The following is a 26282-nucleotide window of genomic DNA, read 5'->3' as shown; positions in this document are numbered from 1 at the left end:
TAAGATCCCTTCCATCTTAAAATCTGTGATCTTATTATTTTAAATTGCAGATCTGCATCACTGAAACTCCTATACCAGGAGTTTCCTCCACTAATGAAAATTCAGACAATTCCCCAAAATATGCATTAATAACTTTGCATAAGCCCAATCCTTGTAATATAAAAATGCAGGAGAATCTACCCTTGGTTTTTAGCATGATTGATATTACATCTGGGAGAGATCAGTGGAAAAAAGAGACTCAGTGTGGTCAAGCACAAGGAGCTCCCCATAAAAGATATGCTATCTGGTCTTACTTTTAAATATTCAGAAAAAGTAGCCTCCTAGGCAACTGTTCATTATTCTTGTGGGGTCTTGTGTGCCTAAGGTTATTTCAGTTAAAAATTAAAGAAAATGTTCCCAGAAATGTGTTTTTGACTCAGTATGAAATCCATCTAAAGATCCAAACAGTGGTTCAAGTTCATTTCCTATTCAGTTTTAGTTGAATACTCCACTATGAATGAGCTTTCATAATAAAATCAACACACACTAATATAGAATTTTAAGCTTCACAAAGCATCTTTTTCACAATAAATCATGGAGGTAGGTAGAACAGTTATAATCATGCCAGTTTTACAGATGAGAAAATTGAGGCTGAGAGAGATTAAGTAACTTGTTCAGAGTTGCACAACTCATAGTCAGAACTGATATTTGAGATCATATTTTTCCTGAGTCTAACTTAAGTTCTTCTGCAGATTCCGAGTTCAAAGTCTCCAATTTCTGATTGCTCTTTTTACTTAACCAGGCAATGGACTTAAATGTCCTCCAAAGGTAGCACTAGGTAGAGTAAAAACAGTGGTCCAAAGTACAGTTCTGAAAGAAAAAAGTACATAAGAAAAGGAAAAAAATGGAGAAGAGATGGGTTATCACATCTAAATCACTAAATGTTAGTGAGCAAACAATTAAATGTCTGTTATGTTCAGAACACTAGCTAGACATTAAAGGAAATGCAAAAAAAGATATATGTGACAGTTCCTGCTCCCAATAATCTTACAATGAGATAAGAGTTATGGAAGTGCTTTGAAAGTACTACTCAACAGGGACAATATGAATTGTTGTAGAGTTTTTAGTAACTTAAGATAGCCTTATCAATGTGATCACAATATATGTAACAGATTTTAGCTCACTGTTGGTAAGTTTGTTGTAAACTTGACAAGGGAAATTTGGTAAATCCAGTGAATGAGAATAGTGCTTAAAATCTCAAAATTTGAAAGATGTTTATGACAATATTTAGTGGATATTGCTATGAATTTTGAAAGATTTATAATGATAAAAAATGGGAGTACTCTCTCCAATGATGAATATTCCAACTCCTCCACAGCATAAAATGGCAACCAATCTTCTGGTAGTGAAAAGCCTATCCCTATTTAGCCTGATTCATCCTCAGAAGAGAGACACATAGCTTTTAGATGGAAGCATGTTCAAATTTTTCTGATTTGGTGAGATCTAAAAAAGATTGTTGCTTTGTCGCATAGCCTCTGACACTACCAAGACCACTTGCCATAATAGCATGAGACATCAGAGCAGGATTTTAATCTTACTTGTTAATAAAATAATAAATACGTATTGTGTTCCTACTATGTCCAGCCTTTTGCTGCCTGCTATTTATTTGTTAGGTGATAAAAATAGAAGTCTAAGAAACAGTCTCTGCCTTTAAGAAGTTTAAAATCAATTAGAAATGCCATATCAACATTTATGAATCAAGAGAAAAATTAATTACTATCTATCATAGTTATTAATGACAATGGGATCTTGAGGAAGTGATAGGGCATTCAACATCACCATTTCCAGATTCCCCAAGTTCTGATACAATTATATAATTTTCTGTCATCAAAAGATAATAGTTCTGTCATCAACTGTATTCTGTGATCATTCCCCAACATTCCAATAGTTTAACCCTATACAGAATACTCAGGGGCTACTGATATAACTGTACACCTAGAGGCCCTTAGATTGTTATTTCACTCTTCTCTGTTCTTTCTCTCCAGAAATACTTTATATACCAAATATGTTAGGTTGCTGTACCATTTCAGTCAATTAGAAAATCCCATGAGCCACTACTCCCACTTTTTGGATCATGCCACTCCCCTCTCTCCTACCACCTCAAAATCAGAAAGTAGCTTCCCAGTTTGAGAAAAACAGAGTAGTGATGCTTTTGATAAGGGATATTTTGTATTCCAAAGGTATCCTAACTAAATCTTTTATTTATATCCTAGATAAAGATAAGGTAGAAATGTCTTCCTCCTCACCTTTGCCTACTGGCTTCCCTGGATTCCTTCAAGACTGAGCTCAGATCAATTCTTGCATATGCCCCCAACAATCTTCTAACACTGGCACCATCCTAATGCAAGCCCTCTCATCACTTCATGCTAGACAATGATTGATCTGCTTGCCACATTCCAGTCCACCTTCCTCTTAGCTGTCAAAATGATCTTCCTAAGGCACAGGTCACACGCACACACCCCAATTCAGTATACTCCAATGGCTTTCTATCCAATATCAATCCCAAAATACTCTTTTTGATATTCAAAGATGTTAATAATCTACCCCCATGCCCCAATCCAGTTTTCTTACACTTTTCTTCTGACACATGCTCTTAAATCCAGTGGCACTGACTTCCTTGCTGTTCTTAACACAAAATAATCCATTCTTCCATTTCTGGCCATTTTTCACTGAATATCCCCCATGCCTGGAATATTCTCCCTCCTCATCTCCACATTCTGACTTCCCGGATTTCCTTCAAGTAGCAGGTAAAATCTCCTCTTCTGTATGAAGCCTTTCTCAATTCCCCTTAATTCTAGTGCCTTCCCTCATTGAGTATTCCCAATTTATCCTGAATATGGCTTGATTGGACAGTTGTTTGCACTTTGAGCTCCAGTGCTGTCTTTTATCTTTGCTTGTATCTCCAGTGCTTAGCACTGTGTATGGTACATAGCAGGTCTTTAATAAGTATTTATTAACTGACTGGAAGAGGCCTTTCATGGTTCCCCCTCAATCTCCCTACTACTAATGCCTTCCCTCTATGATTACCTTCTATCTACTCTGTATATATCATATATATATATATATATATATATATATATATATATATATATATATATATATATAGTTGTTTATATGTTGTCTCCCCCCATTAAAATATATGCTTTTTGAGGGCATGAACTATGCTTTTACCTTTCTGTGTCTTTTCCTTGCTTAGTATAGTGCTGGCACATAGTAAGTCTCTAGTAAATGTTTGTTGACTGACAAACTAGCAATAACAAAGCATAGGACCCTTGCATATCACACTTTGAGGACCATTATTTTTACCTTTATTTTTGTTCTTTGCTCCTATTTCCCATTATTATATCTTCTCAGTTGTTAATCTTCCTTGATTGTTCTCCATGAGCAGAATCATAGAATTTGATAGTTGAATGGAACCTCAGCAGCCAGTTAGTCCAATCCACACATTAAAGGAATCCTCATCATAACATATCCAACCAGCATCTAGTTGAAGATCTCCAAAGAGGAGGAACCCACCACCTCTCTAAGAAACTCATTGTGCTTTCAAATCACTTTAATTGTTAGGCATTTTTTCCTAACTTAAGCCTAAACTGTCCTCTTTGAAACCTCTACCCTGGGGCAGCTAGGTGGAACAGTGGATAAAGCACCCGCCCTGGATTCAGGAGGACCTGAGTTCAAATGTGACCTCACTTGACACTTGACACTTACTAGCTGTGTGACCCTGGGCAAGTCACTTAACCATCATTGCCCCACAAAAAAAAAAAAAAAGAGAAAGAAAGAAATCTCCACTCATTGTTCTTGTGCTCTTATTTCTATTCTCTGGTTCCAAATGGAACAGGATTAGTCCTTCCTTCAAATGCAAGCCCAAACTCTGATGAGATATGACCCTTCTCAATTTTCTACCTGACCAATACCTCCAAGGTCCTCCACCCCAATAAGTAATTTAAGTAAGATCTGATGAATTTCAATCCCTACCTTCTCCCATAATCATGAGTCCAAAAGGTTGCTTTTGGTCCTGGGTGCCTCTCACTCAGCTCCTAGCCTTTTCTAGGTTTTGCTGGTGCCTGTACTTTGAGTAATTTAATCCATTTAAGATAGACAAGAAAGATAGTATTGCATAGTGGATAGAGACCTATCTTCAAAGTCCAGAAGGCCTGACTTCAACTCTGGACTATGATACATACAATCTATGTGACTACAGTCAGCTTAACCTCTCAAGTCCTCCATACAGTTCTTTAAGACTGTAAATTATTGAGGAATTGGTGGAGGAAGTATCCACACTGGAATCATAGGTCCAGAACAAAACATACCCAAACACCAAAAGTTTCCAGATATTAAAAATAAAATTAAGTGAACAGAGGGAAGAGATGCCCATAATTCCTTAAAATACCAAAACAAAACAAAAAAATCTCCACTCATTTCCTAATGATATAATATTGTCCTATATGGGAACTGGTTCTTAAAATATGAATGAAGAACAAAAAGGTCAAAATAAGCACATTTCTAGGGTTAACTGAGTTCATTTTGACAGTTGTCTCTTTTCTTAAGAGCTAGTCTATATAGCATCAGGAAACATTACAGGCAGGAGGAAATTCAATGTCCCTGGTGTGCCAGCTCCACAACAGAATGGCAGAAAAAGGAGACACTGGTGAGTGTGCCTTTTCTCCTCATGAAAGAAAAATAACTATTCCCAAGAATTAATTTAAATGAAATAAAGCACTAAGAAGGTAGCTCATTCACTTTGAGGAGTTTGTGCTTGAAGGCTGAGAGCACTGAGGAATAAAATGCTGCTGATCAGGTAATTTGGGGGACTGAAGGAATAGCAATTTTCTGCTGTGGTTTCAGCTCAGCTTCTGGAAAGCCCACTCAGCAAATGAATTCTGAAAAATTCACCAAAATTTCAGGGTCTTAAGGAATCACTGACAAAATACAACCAGGTGCCTCCCCGCAAGCTTAGCCACCTGAAGGAAATTGGACTGGAAGACTGGACAGAGTTTGTGGTGAGCAGAATAGCCTGTTTCCTGGTACTACTTTTTTTTTTTCTAAAAATGAGCTTGCAGTCTTCTGAAAATTATCTCTCAAGAGAAACCTGAAATTAGCATGGTGAAGGAGAAGCAAGGGTCATACTCCAGTGGTACATACTCTACATCTGCTGCTCTGTCTTGTTTCCACTCCATAGAACAAGATGTCCCTCCCAGGATAAGCTCATCACTTCCAAACTTACCACCATGCTGCTAACTCAAGCCTTGATTGAAATCACCTCCCTCAGCCTCCTTCTCTCCTCTGAGTGGAAGGCTGGAAGGCAAACTCCTCCCAATGCCTTTCTTTATAAAGGGCAGAATATGGACTCAGAGATCATTCCATTTTGAATCTGCTGCTTGTCTGATTTCAACTCCATGTAACAGGATGCTCAAGCTGAGAACCCCCCTGGTGTCCTATCCCCTACCCCATTTTCCTGCCTCCTTTTGTGTGTTGTCTCCTCCTTTAGATTTCAAGCTCCTAGAGGGCAGGGACTGCCTTTATTTTTATTCATTGTGATTTATAACATTAAACTTTAAATGTAGTTTTAAATAGAATTCTGATATGTCTATAAAAATTTTTTGGATTGATTGGATTGTATCTATCAAAGTAGACTCTGCTTTAAGAAAACCTAATGTTTAAAAACAGTTCTAGTATGTTTAAAGTATGGTAGAACTCAAAAATTCTATTCACATAGATCTTTGGAGGAAAATATTATGTGAATCAACACTTGTAACTGTTTTCACCATAATGATTTGTGCATGTCAGAGGCATGTGTTTTTTTTTAACTACCAAAGACTATGACCAAAAATATAGGTAAGTCTAGATATTTATCCAGAAGCTTTTATCATGGTAGAATTTTCTAGGAAATTGCCAAAATGGTAACTAAATCCAATTGCTTGTTCATTAAATTAACAAATATTTGGGGCAGCTAGGTGGTGCAGTGGATAGAGCACCGACCCTGGAGTCAGGAGTACCTGAGTTCAAATCCAGCCTCAGACACTTAACACTTACTAGCTATGTGACCCTGGGCAAGTCACTTAACCCCAATTGCCTCGCTAAAAAAAAATTAACAAATATTTACTCAGTACCTAATATATCCATAACATATACTAGGTATTGTGAGGAGTACAAATAATATTTGGCCCCCATAATCAAGGTACCTCAACCAGGAGACAAGGTGCTCCCAAATAAAAAAGCTAAATTATAGTGCAGATGTGAAATAACAATTGTTGTTCAGTTTTTTCTGACTCTTCATGACCCCGTAGATCATAGCACACCAATATCATCCATGGGGCTTTCTTGGCAAAAATACTGAAGTGTTTTACCATTTCCTTCTACAATGGATTAAGACAACTGAGCAACCTAATAGCCTCTTATGGTATTTTATTATTGTCTAGTTATATGTAGAGATAGTTTTCAACATTTGTTTTTATAAGATTTCTAGTTTCAAATTTTTCTCCCTCCTCCCAAGACAGCAAGCAATCTAATATAGGTTATATATGTATAATCACATTAAACATTTCTGCATTAGTCATGCTGTGAAAAAAGAATCAAGAAAAAAGAGACAAACCTCAAAATAGGAAAACAAAAAAAGTAGAAATAGTTTGGTTCAATCTTCATCTAGATTCTACAGTTCTTTTTTGTTTCTGGATTTGGAGAGCATTTTCCAACATGAGTCCTTTGGAACTATCTTGGACCATCGTGTTGCTGAGAAGAGTCAAGTCTATCACAGTTGATCAACACACAATGTTGTTGATACTGTGTACAATGTTGTCCTGGTTCTGCTCATCTCACTCAGCATCAGTTCATGTAAGCCCTTCCAGGTTTCTCTGAAATCTGCCTGCTCATTATTTCTTTACATTGATTTTTTTTAAAAAAAACTTTGTGTTCTAAATTTTCTTCCTCCCTCCCTCCTCAACCCTCCCTATGGAATCAAGCAATTCAATATAACTCATACATGTGCAGGTATGTCAAGCATCTTCACATTAGTCAAGTTGTGAAAGAAAATAGACAGAATAACTTTAGAAAGAGGAACTAACATATAAAATTATACTTCAATCTGTTTTCAAATAACATTAGTTCTTCCTCTGTTGATGGTTTGCATTTTTCATACATCCTTCTGATAGCATCCTGCTCATCATTTCTTTCACAGTTACTATTGCTAACCCTCCATCCTATTCCCTCCCCTTGATATTTACTTTATTTTCTATCTTCTTTCACCCTATCCCTCCCAGACAATACAAGGGCTACCACAAGGCAGTTTTTCAGTAAGCAGCCTCCTGTTTTTCTGCCTGGGCACATGCCATTACTCTCAGTTTGAAATTCCTTCTCCCTTACTTCCAATCTTTTCCTATTTGACATAATGCCAAACCTTTGGAACCCTCCTTGATCTTCCCAGTGGGAAGTAATCTCTCCCATTTCTGAATGGTAGCATTACTCTGGACACCAACCTTATAGTTATTTGTGATTTGTCCTATCTCACTTGGGGTGAGGCAGTGGAAGGAGAGCCTTTGTCAGAGCCATGTGACCTTGGATGAGTCATTTAACTTTTCAATTATCTAGACAGCTCCTGAAAGTTACAGAAAGAGTGCTGAACGCCATTGGTAGATGGAGTTTTCTCACAAGAGAGTTCCCTTTACCAAGAAACTCACAGGTCCAGTCTCAATCCTTATTCTTATTCCAATCCTTATCCCCTTTACTATATTGTAATCTCTTTGACAGCAGGGTATGTTTCATATTCCTCTTTCAAAATCAAGAATTATTTGTTAGGCACAGACAGTATACAGAGCAATATAATAGATTTCGCGTAAGATACAAAGCTTAGATAAGACATGGTCCCTACTCCATGGAGTTTATATCCCTAGTACCATAGTAAATACTCAGTAAATATTTATGAATGAAGGAAAAGTGATAATAATTTTAGCAGCATCCCTTTATATTCAAGTGGGACTTTTCCTGACATTTCAAAGCACTCTCATCCCCTCTATCCATGACAATATTCCTGTGAGATAAGGTCAGCTAAGGTAAGACATACTCATATACATACACATAGAAATAATTCATGGAAAAACATGGATATAGTTAATGAAGAAATATATAGACACAGATAGATAAAAATATTTTCATGAGCATTAGCATCATAGGATCAGGTATTTGAAAGTGGTGCCACAGAATCTCAGCCCTGCTGAGAGACTATCCAATCCAACCCATATATGAAAGAAGAACAAGAATCCCCAATAAGTGGTCACCTATCCTCTCTTAGGAAAACCTCTTGTGAGGGGGAGCCCACTAACTCTCAAGGCATCTATTCCACTTTGCTGTAGCTTTGTAGGGGAATTTTTCCTTACATTTGACTGAATTCTGTCTCTCATCAGTTTTCATGTGTTAGTTCTAGTTTTGACCTCTGGGTCAAACACAGAAAGTCTAAATCTTTATTCTATATTTTAGACCTTAAATGCTAAAAGATAACCATAAAATCCTTTCACTAATTCTTCTCTTCTCTGGGATAGACTTCAACTTTTAATAGTCTCAGAGGATCAGAAATTTAGAGTTGGAAGAAACCTAAGAGATCATCTCATCTAACCCCTTCCTTTTAACAGATAAAGAAAACCAGAGTGAGAACATGGTCACAGAGGTATTAAATAGCAGAACCAGGATTCAAATTAAGGTTATTTGACTTAATCTTGATCCTAGAATCATAAGACTTTATAGTTGGAAGGGACTTTAGAAATCATGTTGTACAGATCCCTCATTTTACAAATGGTCAAACAGATTAAGTGAAGTAACTTGCTGACAGTTACACATATCACAAATGACAGAGCTGAGATGTGAAATGAAGTCTTGGAGCTCTGAATGCACTATTACTTCCTACTTTATCCTATTGCTTTCAATTGCTTCCTATTATCAGATTAACCTGAGACTCCTTAGCTTGATATTTCAGGCCTTACATCAACCTAAGCAATCTTGTTGTGCCCTGTTGTAAGTCTTTCCATTCCATCTTGCTTGATTCCTTTTCTTTGCCTGCCTTTGCCTTTGGAACTTTGTTTATGATGGTCTCACACTGGGAACATCTCTTCTCAATCTTTCTATAAATCCATGGTAGTCACTTCCTTCAAAATACTACCCAATACTCACCTACCTTCCTAAATTCATTTTATACTAATAACTCCTCTGTTCAACCTTACTCAGCATTTAGTATTTTATAAGTAGCATCTTTAACTTACTGATATTTCAAATTGTGTTTCATCTCCTTTTGCTGTCTCCTTAAGTAGATTATAAGCACATATGTTGAAGGGACTACAATCTATTTCTTTTATATACTGAGAGTTCCTCAAATAGTTCCCTTATCCATATAGTAGAGAAAATACATTAAGTGACTGGAATCAAACTTAATCGTATGTTTTGTGCTACATGAAAACATTTTTGGTAAATTATTTAAGGATGTGGAGAAACTATTATCTTCTATTTAATTCTACAGATGTCTTCTAACTTCCCTGATCCCCTTCAGTAAAATTAAAGTCATAATTATTAAATAAATTATAAATCCTTGTTAAAAATTTTTATCTTTTTATGCTGGTACATAAGAATTTTTTAAAAAAACAGATAAGCTTATGAGACAGAAAAATTATAACAACTCAACAAATTTTGGTCATAATTTACTTTCACTTAGTTGATGTGACAGTCACAAATTTATGCCAGCCTCTTCTATATCTAGCATGGAAAAGGAAGCCCCTAGTAATTTGATGTTTGGGGCTTTCATCTATAAAGATGGAATTATAGACAATGGAACTAAAGATATCATAGTGTAAATAATTTAGGGCAGCTAGCTGTCACAGTGGATAGAGTACTGGACCAGGAATCAGGAAGACTCATCTGACCTCAGACACTTACTAGCTATATGATCCTGAACAAGTTACTTAACCTTGTTTACCTCAGTTTCTCATCTGTAAAATGATCTAGAGAAGGAAATGGTGAATCACTCCAGTATCTTTGCCAAGAAACCCCAAATGGGGTCATGAAGATTCAAAAACAACTGAAAAACTACACAACAACTAATAATTCATTTGTTCAAATTACATTTAGAACCAAAGTTTCTGATTTTTATGTCACTTTCTACATTTTTGATGATTCAGAACCAAAATATTCATTTTGAAAAATGGTATTAATATTTTGTTATACTATTAAAACATGATTAAAATAATTTTTGTTTTTATTTTATGAGATAAAGTATAATATAAATAGTGGATGAATTCATGTCTAGGTCACATAGAAATCCAAGAAACCCAGGAGAAGTACAAGAGCATAAAACTTCAGGCTAGGCAATATTCCACAATATCTCATCCCTCACCTATAACCAAATCAAAAGAAAGGCCAGACTGAAAGACAAGGGCTGATCAGAGCTTTTCTCTTTAACTTACACAGAGGTACTGTAATTTTTTCTCCATTATTTAACTAAGCTATATTTGGTTCCAAAGATGAGGATTTCATGACTTTTCAGTCACAGTTCAAGTATATGTGTTTGGTTTTAACCATTAATTCAACTATTCTTTAAGTGCAGAATTGGAGAATTCCTTGATTGGAAGAACAAAATGTTGAAGCACCACCACTCCCATCTCCAGTTTTTAAGAGCTATGGTAAAGCATAATAATTAAATATGAAATATAGCTGCTAGTGACATAACAGTATACTTGGCAGTGCATTAAACTCAATATTGTGATCATAAGTGCATGATTATTTAAGTTGTTTTGCATCACCAGAATCACATTTTGTATTATTCATATCAACAACATTGTTAGTCTATAAATATTAATCACACCCAATTCCTTCCTTGGTTTTCTTTTATGATGATGAAATTGAGAATCAGTATGTATGATGACATTGTAAGGCAAATTACGATGCAGAAAACCAAAAATAAATTAAATGGAATAAAGCTATTGAAAAATAATTTGTGAATTAATCTATAGGTTGGACTTTGGAAAACATTATCTTTGCATATAGGATGTTTTATAATTGTCTGATGATGCTAGAATATTTATTCATAAGATTTTTAATATAGGCAACTAAACTAAGAAATTTATTGGGCATTCACTCAATTCATATAAACATCTAAACCTACTACATAAGAATTTAAAATAAGAACAGTTTATGAGACATAGAAAAATGACAGTAAATCCTCAAAATATTTTCTTTATAATTGATCTTTCATTTAGGTAAGGTGACAATCCCAACTTTATGCCAGATTCTTCTATGACCACCATGAAAATGTAAGCCCCTAGTAACTTGATATTTTGAGTTTTCATCAATGAAGATGACATAAGAGACAATGGAACCAAAGATATCATGGAATAAATAATTCACTATTCAAATTACATTCAGAACCAACGTTTCTGAGTTTTTTTTATTGCTTTCTACATTTTTGATGATTCAGAAACAAAATGTTCATAAAAGGACAATGGGATAGATATTCTGTTGTACTATTGAAACATGTTTAAAATTGTTAAATGATAGTCTTAATAAAAATTAATTTTTAAAATTTCCTGATCGTTATTATTCAACAAATAAATCAAATCCATGTAGTATTTCCATGAAATTACTTTGAGACTGCTAAATATTTTGCTTAAAATTTCAAGTATATATAAACAACTTATAAGATTTGATCCAGATAACATATAAGAAAATAATAATGCCACATTGAGTATGTCTTACCTCCCTTTTAATTTGCTCCTGAACCTTTTTTTAGGAATGGTTAAATTCAATTCAATTGAACATTTATTAAGCTCTTACTTTGTGCATGACGATGTTAATCCACTGATTAACATATGGCTGTGATGGCTTAATGTTTACTAAAAATTTAATAATAATATTAACTATTTTCACCAACCTCGTGTTTTAGGGGAGTGTATCATCTCACTACATTAGAAAAAGTTCAGGACCAAGGACAAATCCAAGACAAGCCTGCCAAGTTGCAGGATTGATTTTTAAATTCCATCATATGGCAATGGACAAAAGGCAAGCAATCCTACCAAATACATGCAAGTCAGTCCTAAGGTTTAAATGGATAAATTTAAGCAAGAATTTAATGAAATATTCAGATTGTTATTATACTTTCTTTCAACATTGGTATGTTCTTAAACTTATGTGATTGAATTTCTTTTTAAATGTGTAATTAACTTCCTGAAGAACATTTATTGGTTTTTTAAAGGTTTACAAAATTTCATTACATATTATTATAATATGAATTATAGTATTAAATGTATTGCTTAATTTCATATTAACCATTAGGAAAAACAGTAAACATAACTTCAAAATGAATTCATTCAAGCCAGGATAAAAAAAAAATTGATTGAATTTCAAAGAAGGTTGAAAATGTCACATTCATTTCATGATATTTGATTCTGAAATATTGTTTTTCCTCTTTACTAAATTGTGTTTTTTCAATTAACAAGAACTTATTTTCTTTCCCTTTCAAGCATTAAGAAATAAAAATATAGGGGGCAGCTAGGTGGTGCAGTGAATAAAGCACCAGCCCTGGATTCAGGAGGACCTGAGTTCAAATCCAGCCTCAGACACTTGACACTTACTAGCTGTGAGACTATGGGCAAGTCATTTAACTCCAATTGCCTCAGTTTCCTCATCTGTAAAATGAATTGGAGAAAGAAATGGCAAACCACTCCAGTAGCTTTTCCAAGAAAACCTCAAATGGGGTCATGGAGAGGCAAATATAGCTGAAAAATGACTGAACCATAACAACAATCCCCATTTCATGAATGAAGAAATTAAGACTCAGAAAGACCAAATGTCATGCCCAAAATTACACAGTCAGTTTATGGTTAAAAGCAAAACTCAACTCTACATCTTTTGACTCCAAGGCCATTTCCTTCTCCATTTTATCATGATGCTTATAATTTGAAAGCTGAATTTCAAGGTGTGCACTTTTCTATGAAGCATGAGAAATAATGCACAAGTTTTACCTTCTTTTCTTTTTTTGCTTTTCTGAAAGCAAACTTTACTTTATATTCATGTAAAATCCAACTATCCACTCTGCTTCCAAATCTAAGCTCCCAAATTTACTCCTGGTTCATTTCAGTGCAGAAACTTCATCCTTGAACTAGATGACCTTTAAGGTGCTTTCCAACTCTAAATGAATGATTCTATATGCTTTTATATATGATCTGTATCCCCCATTAGAATGTTAACTCCTTGAAAGTAGGGATTGTTTCATCTTTTGTATTTCAGTCCCTTGTGCCTAGCACAGTACCTGATACATGTAAGCACTTAATTAAGGTGTTGATTGATTGACCCTTGAATCCCACAGTAAATGAGGAAGATTTTCAATGGATTTCAGCATTCTTCAGTTTACTTGTGGGATTATTTAATAATCTGAATCTAGTATGCTTTCCATTCATGTCAAAAGCATATTTTTTTTTCATTTTCTAACTCAGAAAATAAGAGGCAACATACAGAGCTGCCCTTGGAATTGAAAAGAACTGCTTCTCATACAAAACTAGCTATGCTCCTATGGACCAGGCACTTATTCTCACTATCTTAAGAAACTCTCTAGAGTTTCTAGAAGCCAGAGTTGAGATATTCATCTGCATTGGTGGAGGGAGTTTTCAAACTGAAAGTTCCTTACATGGATAAAATGATAGATCCTGATTCTCTTCTGAACAGCGACAACAAAAAATTAAACCCTCAAGAATTATGTTTTTTTTAAAAAAAAAGGCTGAAGGGAAGGTCTGTCACAAGTAGAAACATAGAAGGCAAGAAAGAAGGGCTATATGTATAGTCTCTTTTTTATCCCCAGACTGAATGAAGACAGAGAACTTACTGCCTACTTATATAAACAGGACATTGTGTTGCCCACTTAGGCTCTGTTTTGAGAAGAGTAGCCACACATCTGGTTGAGAACACTTTTGAAAGGTCATGCAAATTGAATTAAGCAGTACCATGTGAACAACATTAACAGAAGTTGGAGGATTTTTAAGAGCTCCAGAGATAATTTACAGAGACTTTTTTTCAGGGTTTGTTCAAATAAAATAAAGCTTTTTTTTTTTTTGAAGAACTAATCTGAAACACAAGACTCGTCTAAAATAAAATATCTTTCTGTCATTCTGGCCCATCATGTTAGTAAATAAAATATTAAAACCAATTATTCTAACAGAAGACAAAAGCTCTTATGATATCAATAAGAAAAGTATAAATGTGCAAGGACAATGAAAAGACAGGAACAAGTTAGTGAGAATGGAGGAAGATGCACCCTGCTAGGTTCTGGAAAGGCACTGACAATGTCTTTATTTCCCTTTGGCACCAGAATAATTTGTAAAAATCAGTATTATCAGGGGACAAACAACCATGGGGAGAGCATTTTGACTAGGAAGACAATGGCTGCCTTCCTGATGGAAAAAGTAAGCAGATGCATGACACTGCCCCCTAGTGAACCGAGAGAGTCAGCTCCTATATCTGTGATCCCCCTCCTGGATCTTACTTAAGAAAATATAGCATTGTGGAGTCAAAATAACAATAAAGGCAATGATTGACATATGTATAATCTTTTGCAGTGTAAAACATTTAATATATGTTATCTTATTTGAGTCTTAAAAGTGAGCATCAACTGAAATATTGGGAGAGAGGGAGTAGGTTGTTATAATTTTCATTTTCACAGATAAAGGAAGCAAGGTTGAAAGTTGTTCAAATGACTTGATCAAGGTGAACAACAGTTAGCGAGCAGCAGAGATAGAGGAGACCTTAACAGTCCCCTATCTTACAGATAAGAAAACAGTTTGACAAACCTCATTGCTACTCATCACAATTGGGAAGCTCCTTACCTTAGGGGAAGAGGGGAGGTATGTTAACTAGAAAGCCAAAAGGAAAAAGAAGTTATTTCTCACATGTTCTCTCTCTTACTGGAAATATCTTTAGCACTTATGGCCTATATCACTCATCTAGTACTTACTATATTGTTAATCCATTTTCCCCTTGTTTATGTCAATCATTGTATCCTCCAAAGTGTTGTGCACTCATTAGGTACTCAACAAATAAACACCAGAATACTGGACTGGTTTAACACATATGAATTACAACCTGAGATTGTAATTCACAAGAATATACGTCTAAGATTGATTCTTATGCTAGAAGAGATTTAAACTAGAATAAAATTATTTGTCACGTAGAGATACTTAGTGATGAGAAGGGAAAATCCTGCCATTGATATCTATGTGTCATATTATCAAAAGATGAAGTCAAAACCCTAACAGTTCTGTCTGATCCCTTTGCTGAAAATTTCTATTGGCAAAATGTTCCATCTTCACTCATGTCAATGTCAGAAATGATTGACCAGAGGCAGTCTAGGCCTCTGTCAAAAGAAGCACAAGGGAAACCATTTTGAGTTTTCATGACTACTGTGCTAAACCCACAATTGCTATCCAACCAATGGATCCCATCCCCTAACATAAATTGTGTAGGCATTAATGTCCATATGCAGAGACTCATCCATTCACAAAGAGGTGTGCCCATCTCTGGATGTAGAAACTGACTCTGCTTACCTGTGGGAGCTTAACATGTAGCTAAGGTTGTCCCTGATTCCCAATTAGCAGGATAAACTCATAGAGTTGGAAGGAACTTTGGAGATAAGCCACGCCAAACTTTTCATTTGACAAGTGAGGAAATTAAGGCCCAGAGAAATGACTTACCCAAGGCACCAAACCCCCTCATAATTGGTGTGGCTAAAGGAATAACAGGTCTTCTCCTTCCAAGAAGTCAATCTGTCTGACTTATCTTTGCATTATACTTATTATTACTTATCTTTACTTATCTCCCCTACAGATCCCTTCTATTGAGTTCACTGTTCTTTTACCATTCACAAGTGCTGGCAAGTTTACTCTTCCACAGATAAGGTCAAAATGGGTATGTGATTTACACATAAAGGATGATACCATAAGGAAATTAAGTAGACATGGAATCATTTATCTGTTAGATTTATGGGCAAAGGAAGAATTTAGGACCAACAAAGATACAGAGAACAAAACAAAATATAAAATAGATAATTTTGATTATATAAAATTTAAAAGTTTTTGCACAAACAAAACTGAGGTAACCAAGATTACAAGAGAAGAAGAAAACTGGGAAAGAACTTTTGAAACAAATATCTCTGATAAAGGCCTCAATTCTCAATGGTATAGAGAACTGAGTCAAATTTATAAAAATACAAGTTATTCCCCAATTGATAAATGGTCAAAAGACATGAACAGGTGGTTTTCAGACAAAGAAATCAAAGCTATCTATAATTATATGAAAAAAATGTTCTAGATCACTATTTGATCAGAGAAATGCAAATTAAAACAACTCTGAGGTATTACCTCACACCTATCAGAGTGGAAAATACAACAAAAAAAGGAGAATGTTAGATGTTTGAGGGGAAATGGGAAAACTGGGACACTAATCCTCTGTTGGTGGAGTTGTGGACTGATCTAAACATTCTGGAGAGCAATTTGGAACTATGCCCAAAGGGCTATAGACCTGTACATACCAATTCTTTTGATCCAGCAATACCACTGCTAGGTTTATATCCCAAAGACACCCCCCAAAAGATAAAAAGACTTATTTGTACAAAAATATTTATAGCAGCTCTTTTGTGGTGGATAAGAATTGGAAACCAAAGGAATGTCCATCAATTGGGAAATGGCTAAACAAGCCGTGGTATATGATGGTGGTGGAATATTATTGTGCTATAAGAAATGGGTGATTTAAAAAAGACCTAGAAAGACTAACATGAACTGATGTACAGTGAAGTAAGCACAACCAGGAGAACATTGTACACAGTGACACCAATATTGTTTGATGAAGAACTGTGAATGACTTAACTGTTCTCAACAATACAGTGATCCAAGATAATCCCAAAGGACTAATGATAAAACATACTATCCACCTCCAAAGAAAGAACTGATATTGATTGAACACAGACCAAAGCATGTTATTTTTCACTTTCCTTCATTTTTTTCTTTCCTTCAAGTTTTCTTGTACAAAATGACTAATATGGTAATGTTTTATATAATTGCACATGTATAACCCATATCTGATTTCTTACTTCCTCAGGGAAGGGGAAAAGGGGAGAGGAAAGGGGGATAAAATTTAGAACTCAAAACTATAAATAAAAATGTTTATTATTTTAAAAAAAGAAAATGGGTCTCTTTCAAAGTTTTTGAGGTGGAATTTCTATTCACTATTTTATTGGCCATATGGACTGAGCTTTGTCTCTTTGACAAGAGAGCTTCATTTAACTTCAAATGGACCCATTTCTACTGCAGAGAGGTCAACATGCAAGGGTTTAACCTGACTATGAACCTTCACATAAAGCAAGGTGCAGCTGGCCACAAAGCCAAGAATACCTGGGTTCGAGGCCTACCTCTGATAAATACTGGTACTGCAACTTTGGGACTTCATCTCTCTGTGTGCTAGAAAGCCCTAAAAGACATAAATTACAGAGGAGTTGCTGACCTCCAGTGATAGAGGGAGTTTCCTCACCGGGGAATTTCCTAAATTAATGAAATTACAAGTCCACTGGTACCTACAATAATTACTACTACTACTACTAATGATGATGATGATGATAAGGAGAGCTAGCAATTATATAGTACTTTAAGGTTTACAAAATACTTTTAAAATGTTATGGCATTTTATCCTCACAGTCATCCTCGGATCCTCGGGTCTGGTATACATTTGGCAATATGTGACTTAGCAATCATATCATAGAATTAAAGATGGAAAGGCCCGTAGAGATCAATATCTCTAAATCTCTCAGTTTACAAAAGAAGAAAATGAAGTTCAAAGAGGCTTCAACTTTCCCAGAGCTACACATATAGTGAGTGGTAGAGCCAACGATTCAAGCCCAGGTCCTGGAAATTCCAAATCTTTCACTCATTCCACTCCATTGTGTTGCCTCACTATAAGGCCAATAATGTGGCATAGCAGTATGGTTCTTCATAAACATAGTCTTCATTTTCCTAGCCTAGCCCCTGGAGTTAATGTCTCTTCCATCCCTTTCCTGAAAGTGTTAATGGCTATGAGGCAGCTAGGTAGGGTGGTGAATAGAACATAGGACCTGAAATCAGGAAGACCTAAATTAGAACTTTGCCTCAGATAACTACTGGCTGTGTGATTCTTGGAAAACCTCTGAGATTCAGTTTCTTATCTGTAGATAATGAGCATAATAACAGCACCCACTTCACACAGTAGTGAGAATTAAAAGAGATAACCTATCTAAGATACTTTTCAGACCTTAAAATGTTATACTGTTGGGGCAGCTAGGTGGCGCAGTGGATAAAGCATCAGCCTTGGATTCAGGAGTACCTGAGTTCAAATCCAGCCTCAGACACTTGACACTTACTAGCTGTGTGACCCTGGGCAAGTCACTTAACCCCCATTGCCCCGCAAAAAAAAAAAAAAAAAAAAGTTATATTGTTGTTATTGCTGTTCAGTTGTATCTGGCTCTTCGTGACCCATTTAGGGGTTTTTTGGCAAAGATACTGGAGTGGTTTGCCATTTCCTTCTCTAGCTCATTTGACAGATGAGGAATGTGAGGCACACAGGATTAAGTGACTTGCCCAGGGTCACACAGCTAGTAAGTGTCTGAGGCCAGATTTGAAATAAGGAAGATGAGTCTTCCTGACTCCAGACCCCACTTTATTCATTTCACCACCTAACTGCCCCAAGTGCTTGCTAATATATTATTGGGACAGCTAGGTGGCACAGTGAATAGAATGCTGTTTTTGAAGTCAGGAATACCTGACTTCAAATCCAGCCTCAGACACTTACTAGCAATGTGACCGTGGGAAGGCCACATAACCCTGTTTACCTCACTTTCCTCATCTGTAAAATGAGCTAGAGAAAGAAATAGCAAACTATTCCAGAATCTCTGTCAAGAAAACTACAAATGGGGTTTTCAGTCATTCATGACTGAAAAACAACTAAATGACAAAAATATTATGGTACATCATGGTACAGATCTCATTCTTAGTTGTTCATTCAGTGTTTACTCTGGCACCAGCTAAGAGACCTTAGCTGCCCTAATCACAAAGGTTTATTTTCAGGGGTATAACATGTATAAAATACTTGAAGACAAAATGTCCCTTTAAATGCTTGCTACTATTATACAGTAGTCTGGTGGGTGGAGAGAAGGGAGGAAGATTTGGGGGGGGGGATTACCATCTTATCTGGATCTATATCCTGGTACTTAAAGAGGCCAATGGCTTTTGAATGATCAGACTAAACATTTTAGGCAATAGCAATGAATGTCTTAGGGGAATATGATTAGCATCAGCTGAAGAGTAATCCATCTTGAGCTGAAAATCTGAAGTCTCACATATCAGAAACAACATAGTATGATAAATTATACTGAAAGGCTTCAATTGACAATATCTCCTCCTTGCTTGTTATTAGCAGCCAGGGGGTACCTGTGATAGAACACTGAATTTGGAGTCAAGAAGACCTGAGTTCAAATACCATTGCTTCAGACACCTGATAGCTGCATGACTCTAGGGAAGTCACTTAACCTTTCTTAGCTTTAGTTTCCTCATCTTTAAAATAGAGATGATAGTACTATAACACAGGGTCATTGTAAGGATCAAATGAGATAACATATGCAAAGGTCTTTGCAAACCTTAAAATGTTATATAAATCTTAGCAAGTGCTATTCAGTATTGTTATTATTCCTTTCCTCACCAGGACATGCTCTCCCTGCAGCTCATACATATACTCAAGATTCTACACCGATCCGTGCTCTCTAACATTTTTCAGAAGCATAGGGAAAAGGCTAGGAAGTGATCAAATATAAGTGACTGAGAGGCAGAAATGGAAAAATGAATAGCTAGAGAATTTCTATACTCTAAGATTCATCTTTTTGAATTCAAATCTGGTCTCAGATACTCATTAGCTGTGTGCCCCTGGACAAGTCACTTTACCCTGTTTGCTTCAGTCTCCTCATCTGTAAAATGACTTGGAGAAGGAAATGTCAAACCACTCTAATACTTGCTAAGAAAACCCCAAAATGGGGTAACAAGGGGTGGGGCATGACTAAAAATTAATGAAACAACAACAAATAGAATCACTGACAAAGGCCAAACATAATGTACAAGTGATAGCCATAGAGTCTCTAGCCAGATGCAGGAACATGAATTTTGGAAATAATTTCCCATAAAATTGATTTTACTGCTACACAAATGCCTGTTAAAAAGTCTTCTGCCTAACAGGTGGGGGGACCATAGCAAGAATGATGACTTTTAATACAGTGGGATCAAAATTTGGCCCCAGGGAATAATTGAGAAAAATCTACTTCCATTTCTTCTTTGCAAAAGTGGGAGATTGTGGGTATATAATACTGTATAATGTCAAACACAATTAATACATGAGTTGGTTTGCTGAACTACTTTTTTCTCTTCCTTTTTATTTTTTCGTTCCAAGAGACAGCTTGATGGGTAAGGGATAAGAAGGGATATATTCAGAAATAAATGTGTTCTAAAAACAAATGACCTAGCAATAAAAATGAGAATTTTAAAAAATGGGATCCGATCTATTGGTTCTCTGAATACAACTATACATATATTACAGGGGCATAACTGAACCTTTTTCATTGCCTTTGTATCAAAGTAGGACAATCCCTCCAAAACAGACTGGGAAAATTCCCACAATGCTAACCCACTAAGCAGAGCTTCTAGAGGTAGTGAATCACCATTTTTCCTTCACCTACTCTAAAAATGGGCAGTCCAATCCAAAGGTTACTACATAAATAGCCAATTATTCTATGAAACAGGCCAAGCTTTGGCGAAAGTGTAATCCTTGGCCTAAAAGGCTATCAGGTACCCAAGTATAGAAAGTACATTCAAAGAAACTGCCAACACTGGTAGCCTTCTCAAAGAAGCTTTTTTATGCCTCCTATATCATCCAATTTACCTTAGTAAAACTTTAAAAGAAAATACCTTATTTAAACAAGATACATTAATATTCTCTCCCCTTTTGCCCCATGGAACAATGAAACCCAAGTGACTTCAATAAGTTCGTATGTCCATTTTAAGCCCCTACTTAAAATGATCCTGAAGGTTGTAAATTTAAATGGGAAACCTGTTAATGCTCACTTATTATAGCCATAGTCTCTCTTTTCTTTCTTTCTTTTTTTTTTTTTTTGTGCGGGGCAATGGGGGTTAAGTGACTTGCCCAGAGCCACACAGCTAGTAAGTGTGAAGTGTCTGAGGTCAGATTTGAACTCAGGTCCTCCTGAATCCAGGGCCAGTGCTTTATCCACTGCGCCACCTAGCTGCCCCTATAGCCATAGTCTCAATACCATTTTATCTCTTGTACGCACATAGTGCAATCAATCACTTATTTTATATATATATATATATATGTGTGTGTGTGTGTGTATGTATATATATACATATATACACATATACATATATACATATATAAAACACACCTTATAAATCTTATAAATTATTTCCTAGTGAAAAAAGATCTGAAAGAGAATATTTTTGTTTCTATTAAAGTCAGAATCCAATACAACAGTAGTGTTGCCAGAGTGATTCAAATTTACCACACTTTTCAGGGAGGTAACAATCAGTCATAAACTTTCAACCAAGATACTTTACCCTGAAAAATGATTGCTGCTTACTTACACATATGTACAGTCCAATCTGTAAATTAGATCTACATGATTGATTATAATGAAATCTAAACCATTCATTCATTCTACTTGTTAACCCATTTCGAATACTGCACAAATGTGTATTTCCATAATATATGGCAAGAGTGTCCAAAGTTAGGACAGCCTTTGTGGCAGTGAAAAATCTTTACAATGTATAATTAATGAGTTGACATCATTTATTCATTTGTTCCCAACATCTTTTTCTCTGCCTATTAAACATTGTAGCTAAAAGAAACTAAACCCAGAAATCATTAAAACTGTGATGCAGTTCATGAAATTCCACATAATTGTGAAGGTAAGTTTCAGTTAAAGGAACAGAGATTATGAAATTTTCTGAACCCAGAGACAGTTAAATGCATCTCTTGAGTTGTCTGGCTTTTAGTATTTTAAACCAACCCTTGAACATTACTTTAATGTGGGGGTTACTTGAAAACAGAATAGCTATGAATAACCACAATAGTACAATAGTTTCAAAAGTCAAAGAATCTTGTTTTTCCTCAGCTCCCATTAGTCAATGTTTCTAGTCGATAGTATTTGTTAGACAGATAGAGAATAGAAAGCATCTTTGGAACTTTCCAAGATATATACTGCTCAGTTGCAGAACAATAATGACAATATGAAACCCAATGTAATTCCTTTGACTTGAGAAAGCAATTAAACTCCCTTTGGATTATTAATTACCTGTGACCACCACCACTTAAAAATCATAGTATTTAACTGTTTTTAGGAAGTTCAGTATTCTAGATAGAGTCTAAAATTCCTCCTTAGCCATGACACTATCTGTTAATTAACCACTACCATAAAAACTTTAAAGAAGAAATAACCTAATCAATCCATCTAGGGAAATAAAGTCATCAAACAAGGCATCTCTAACAAAACACAATCACTCTAAACTCAACTTTGTCCACAGCCCTGTCCTTTAACTATGAGGGGTACTGATTAACTAATCCAACAAAAGAAAAACTATTTTGATTCAAATATGTAATTTGTGATCTTTGAAGGCAGTTGCTACATAGCACATTGTATGGCATAAAGTGGATTGTACCAGCTGTACTTACGTAAATTATTTACAGGGGCTCTTGTATCCATGTTTTCATAATGCTGGACATGAACAACAATGTTAAGGTCTCTTTCCATGTGGTCTGTTGTGCAGTGGCCCTGTGGTCTCATAACATCAGCAAGAGCCCTAAGAAAAATGAAGATCATAGATATAATCAATGACTTCCCCCCCAAAATCACTTTCTACTAGATGTAGTAGATGTTATACATCCTTCTCTTCTAAAATATTTTATATTATGTATAATAAATATCTGTCAGACATCCACATGTAGATATACATATACACATATATGTCTATATGTAATATAGTCATCAGTTTATGAACCTCATCTGTGAAAAGACTCTCCAGTAATACAGATTGCAGCTTATCTGTAACTCATGGTCAGCATAGGGTTCTTTGGGGCACTGAGTGGTTAAGTGACTTGCTCATAATCACACAACTAGTATGTGTCTGAGGCAGGCACAACCTTACTTCAAAGGCCCGAATGCTATCCATTATGCCATACTGACTTTGTAGCATCTTCTATAAATGTGAGATGTTATCATTATCACCATCCTTGTTATCATCATTCCTCAGCCACCCCCCCCTCCAGTTTCATCCATCAAAAAGGAACAGTCATAATCTTAGGAATATATGCAAAATACTCTACTGTTCAGGGTCTCAAACTAATTTTCTTGCCAAAGAGTGATGGGGGAAGAGGGAAGGACAGAGAGAAGTATAGGAAATGGGTTTTTTAATTCACAAATGATAATCAACTTTAATTCTCACTCTACCACTAAGGCTGGAATTTCCTGACTAGTTAGCCTGTGCTATATTGTGAGATGTCATAAAGTCACATTCAACATTGTATTGTGTGTCTGTGTCTACATAAACAGCCTATAGAAGAAATATATTCTGAAACCCATTTGTGCCAGACTAGTGCTATGTAGAGGTTCACATTAGGAGTAGTATCTTGCCCTAGACAACACAGGTCCACTATACATTACCGTCTCAGAGGTTTTTATTGTTATTTCAAGTCCTGTAGGAATGCCATGGGCCATTCTTGATGGCAGGTCATAAAAGAGCTTTCTTTAGATGCTATGCATTCTTGGAAGCCATGTGAAAAAACTAGATTGTCTGAAAGCAGACTAAGTTTGTACTGTTGTATATGTCTGTTATGTCCAGCATAATTGGTGGAGGCTGTCAAGTAAGTAGGTAAAGGTAAAGAAGTCAGGTATAGATAGATGCTTATTAGTCAGTTTAAAATTAGCAATGGCAAAATTCAGAAATACAAAACATGAATCACTAAAGAGGGTTTTGCTTTATAAAATTCCTTTTCGTTATTACTCCATGGACCCAGTGGATCAACCTGGTCAGATTGGATCAACCAGAAACAGAAATGGGCAGCAGGCAAAATGATCCTGGGGAATTTACAAAGTAGGAAGGGAAGAAGGGATGTAGAACTGGAAAAAAAGTATGACATGAAGCTAATGAAGAGATATTCCTTTAGGATGATGGGAACATGAGTAATCTGTATTCTCCTATAAAATCACAGAACCTAAGTATAGAAGTAATTAGAAAGAGAGGATTCAAATCAAGCTTATTATTAATATCAAACATCTCCTACTTTGCATATTTATACTTACCATTTAGGACATCAACTGTCCCACAAGCCTTCCATAGGCATTGTAGACAAAATATATTTGCAAGTTGTTCTTTGAAGGTTGAATTTGCATTGGAGAAAACTTTTTCCCAAGATACAGACTGCTTGTACTATGCTTAAAAAATATTAGCCACTGAAATTTCACATATGATGATGATTCACAATCAATAAGGAATACATTATATATATATACATATATATACATACATACATATATTCCTATTAGCAGTGATGGATTTGTGTTGTTCTATCCATGTTGTCCTCTTTGTTGTCCCTCATGACCCATTGTGTCCAACTGTATATGCTTTCAAGGCCACTGATAAGTGGCAGCTGTGACCATGGAAAAGAGCTGAACTAACTGGTCCAAATAGGGATGAAATCCAACACTTTAACCTCTATCTAACCAATTGAGCTAACAAGGTTACCTACACCTTTGAGAATCTTTTTGGTGTACAAATGGTATCATTTTTGGTGTACAAATGGTAAAATTGGGACAGAGAAAGTAAGCAAGATAGACAAAATAAAAATACACATAAACTTACAGAGCCCAGATGTTCTGAACACCACTTCCCTCTGAGTACAGAAGTACCATAGAGGGTAATAAAAGAACAGCATTGAGACAAAAGAGCCAAAATTGGTCCCCCCAAAAAGTGGCTCAAAGTTGTATTGTCTAGGTCTAGGCCACACTGGTTACTCATGTCTGCGTAAGTAAGACAAGAAGGCATACTCAGCTGAAAGCATTACCAATTCTACTTAGTTATCAAATGTTCACTAGGAATTGCACCATAGATACTTTTGCAGAGAGTTTGAAAGGGGAAAACAGATGAGAAGACAATCTCCAAACCCATTTCCTCTCTAAATTTTCAGGACTATGAATAGGAAAATAAATGTGTAATAGGGATTGTAATCAGGAACTTGTAAAAATTGGATTCTAGAAATCACCTAACCTCAGCTCTCAAATACTTATAAAAAACAACATTAAAGAGGCAGCTAGGTGGCATAGTGGATAAAGCACCAGCCCTGGATTCAGGAGGACCTGAGTTCAAATCCAGCCTCCAACACTTGATACTTACTAGCTGTGTGACCCTGGGGAAGTCACTTAACCCCTCATTGCCCTGTCAAAAAAACACCACCAACTAAAAGTCAAAAGAAACTTCTCACAGAGGAACCAGCCTTAATCTGAGTAACATGAGATGCCTATGCACTCTTAGAAACAATGCTCCCATTGAAACCAGAAAGAACCAAAATGCTTAAAGTGATGCTTTAATAAAAAATGTCATGAACTAAGAGCTCTATGCTAAATATCTGTTTATTCATGTAGAAATGCTATAAAGGTATATGTATCCAGTACTCCTTTTTTTCCTTTGTCAAAAATGCACAGAGTAAGAAGATTTCCACATTTTTTTCAGTTGGTCACTATGGGTAAGTAACACACTTCTTTAATTAAGACTTTTCTCCTCTCCATGGTTCTATACTTTCCAATATTAGTTCCTATGATATGAAGATGTATTCTGACTTTTTGACAGAGGAAAGATTTATGGGCATTTTCTTGCTCATAACAAGAATTGGATTTTTCTCAAAATACAAAACATTCTGCAAGAAAAACAACCTTGACATTCTCCAATGTCCATCATTGAATGTATGGTTTTCCTGAGCTTGGGAAGATGGAAGAGATCATGAGACTAAATTTTATGTCTTTGTGAAAAAAGGAAAGGGGGAGGAGTTGTGGGAGAAGAAATTGAAAAAGAGAGAGGAAGGTCAAGTAAAAGAAATCACATTAATGATATGTTGCCATTTCTCCATAAATCTAAGGACTCCAGCTCCTCTGA

The 26282-nt window shown here is 35.7% G+C and overlaps 1 protein-coding gene across 4 annotated transcripts in view; it reads right to left on the bottom strand.

Moving 5' to 3' along the window:
- SHISA9 (shisa family member 9) overlaps positions 1–26282 on the bottom strand; it is a 450559-nt gene that overhangs the window by 416688 nt on the left and 7589 nt on the right. For all 4 annotated transcript variants that reach the window (XM_043976527.1, XM_043976529.1, XM_043976528.1 and 1 more), the window contains exon 2: positions 22810–22937. In XM_043976527.1, the coding sequence (XP_043832462.1) occupies positions 22810–22937 (128 nt within the window). The remainder of the gene's footprint in view (positions 1–22809; positions 22938–26282) is intronic.

Source organism: Dromiciops gliroides, chromosome 1 (genome assembly GCF_019393635.1).
Source record: "Dromiciops gliroides isolate mDroGli1 chromosome 1, mDroGli1.pri, whole genome shotgun sequence".
Lineage (NCBI taxonomy): Eukaryota > Metazoa > Chordata > Mammalia > Microbiotheria > Microbiotheriidae > Dromiciops > Dromiciops gliroides.
This window is presented reverse-complemented; position numbering and strand designations above follow the sequence as displayed.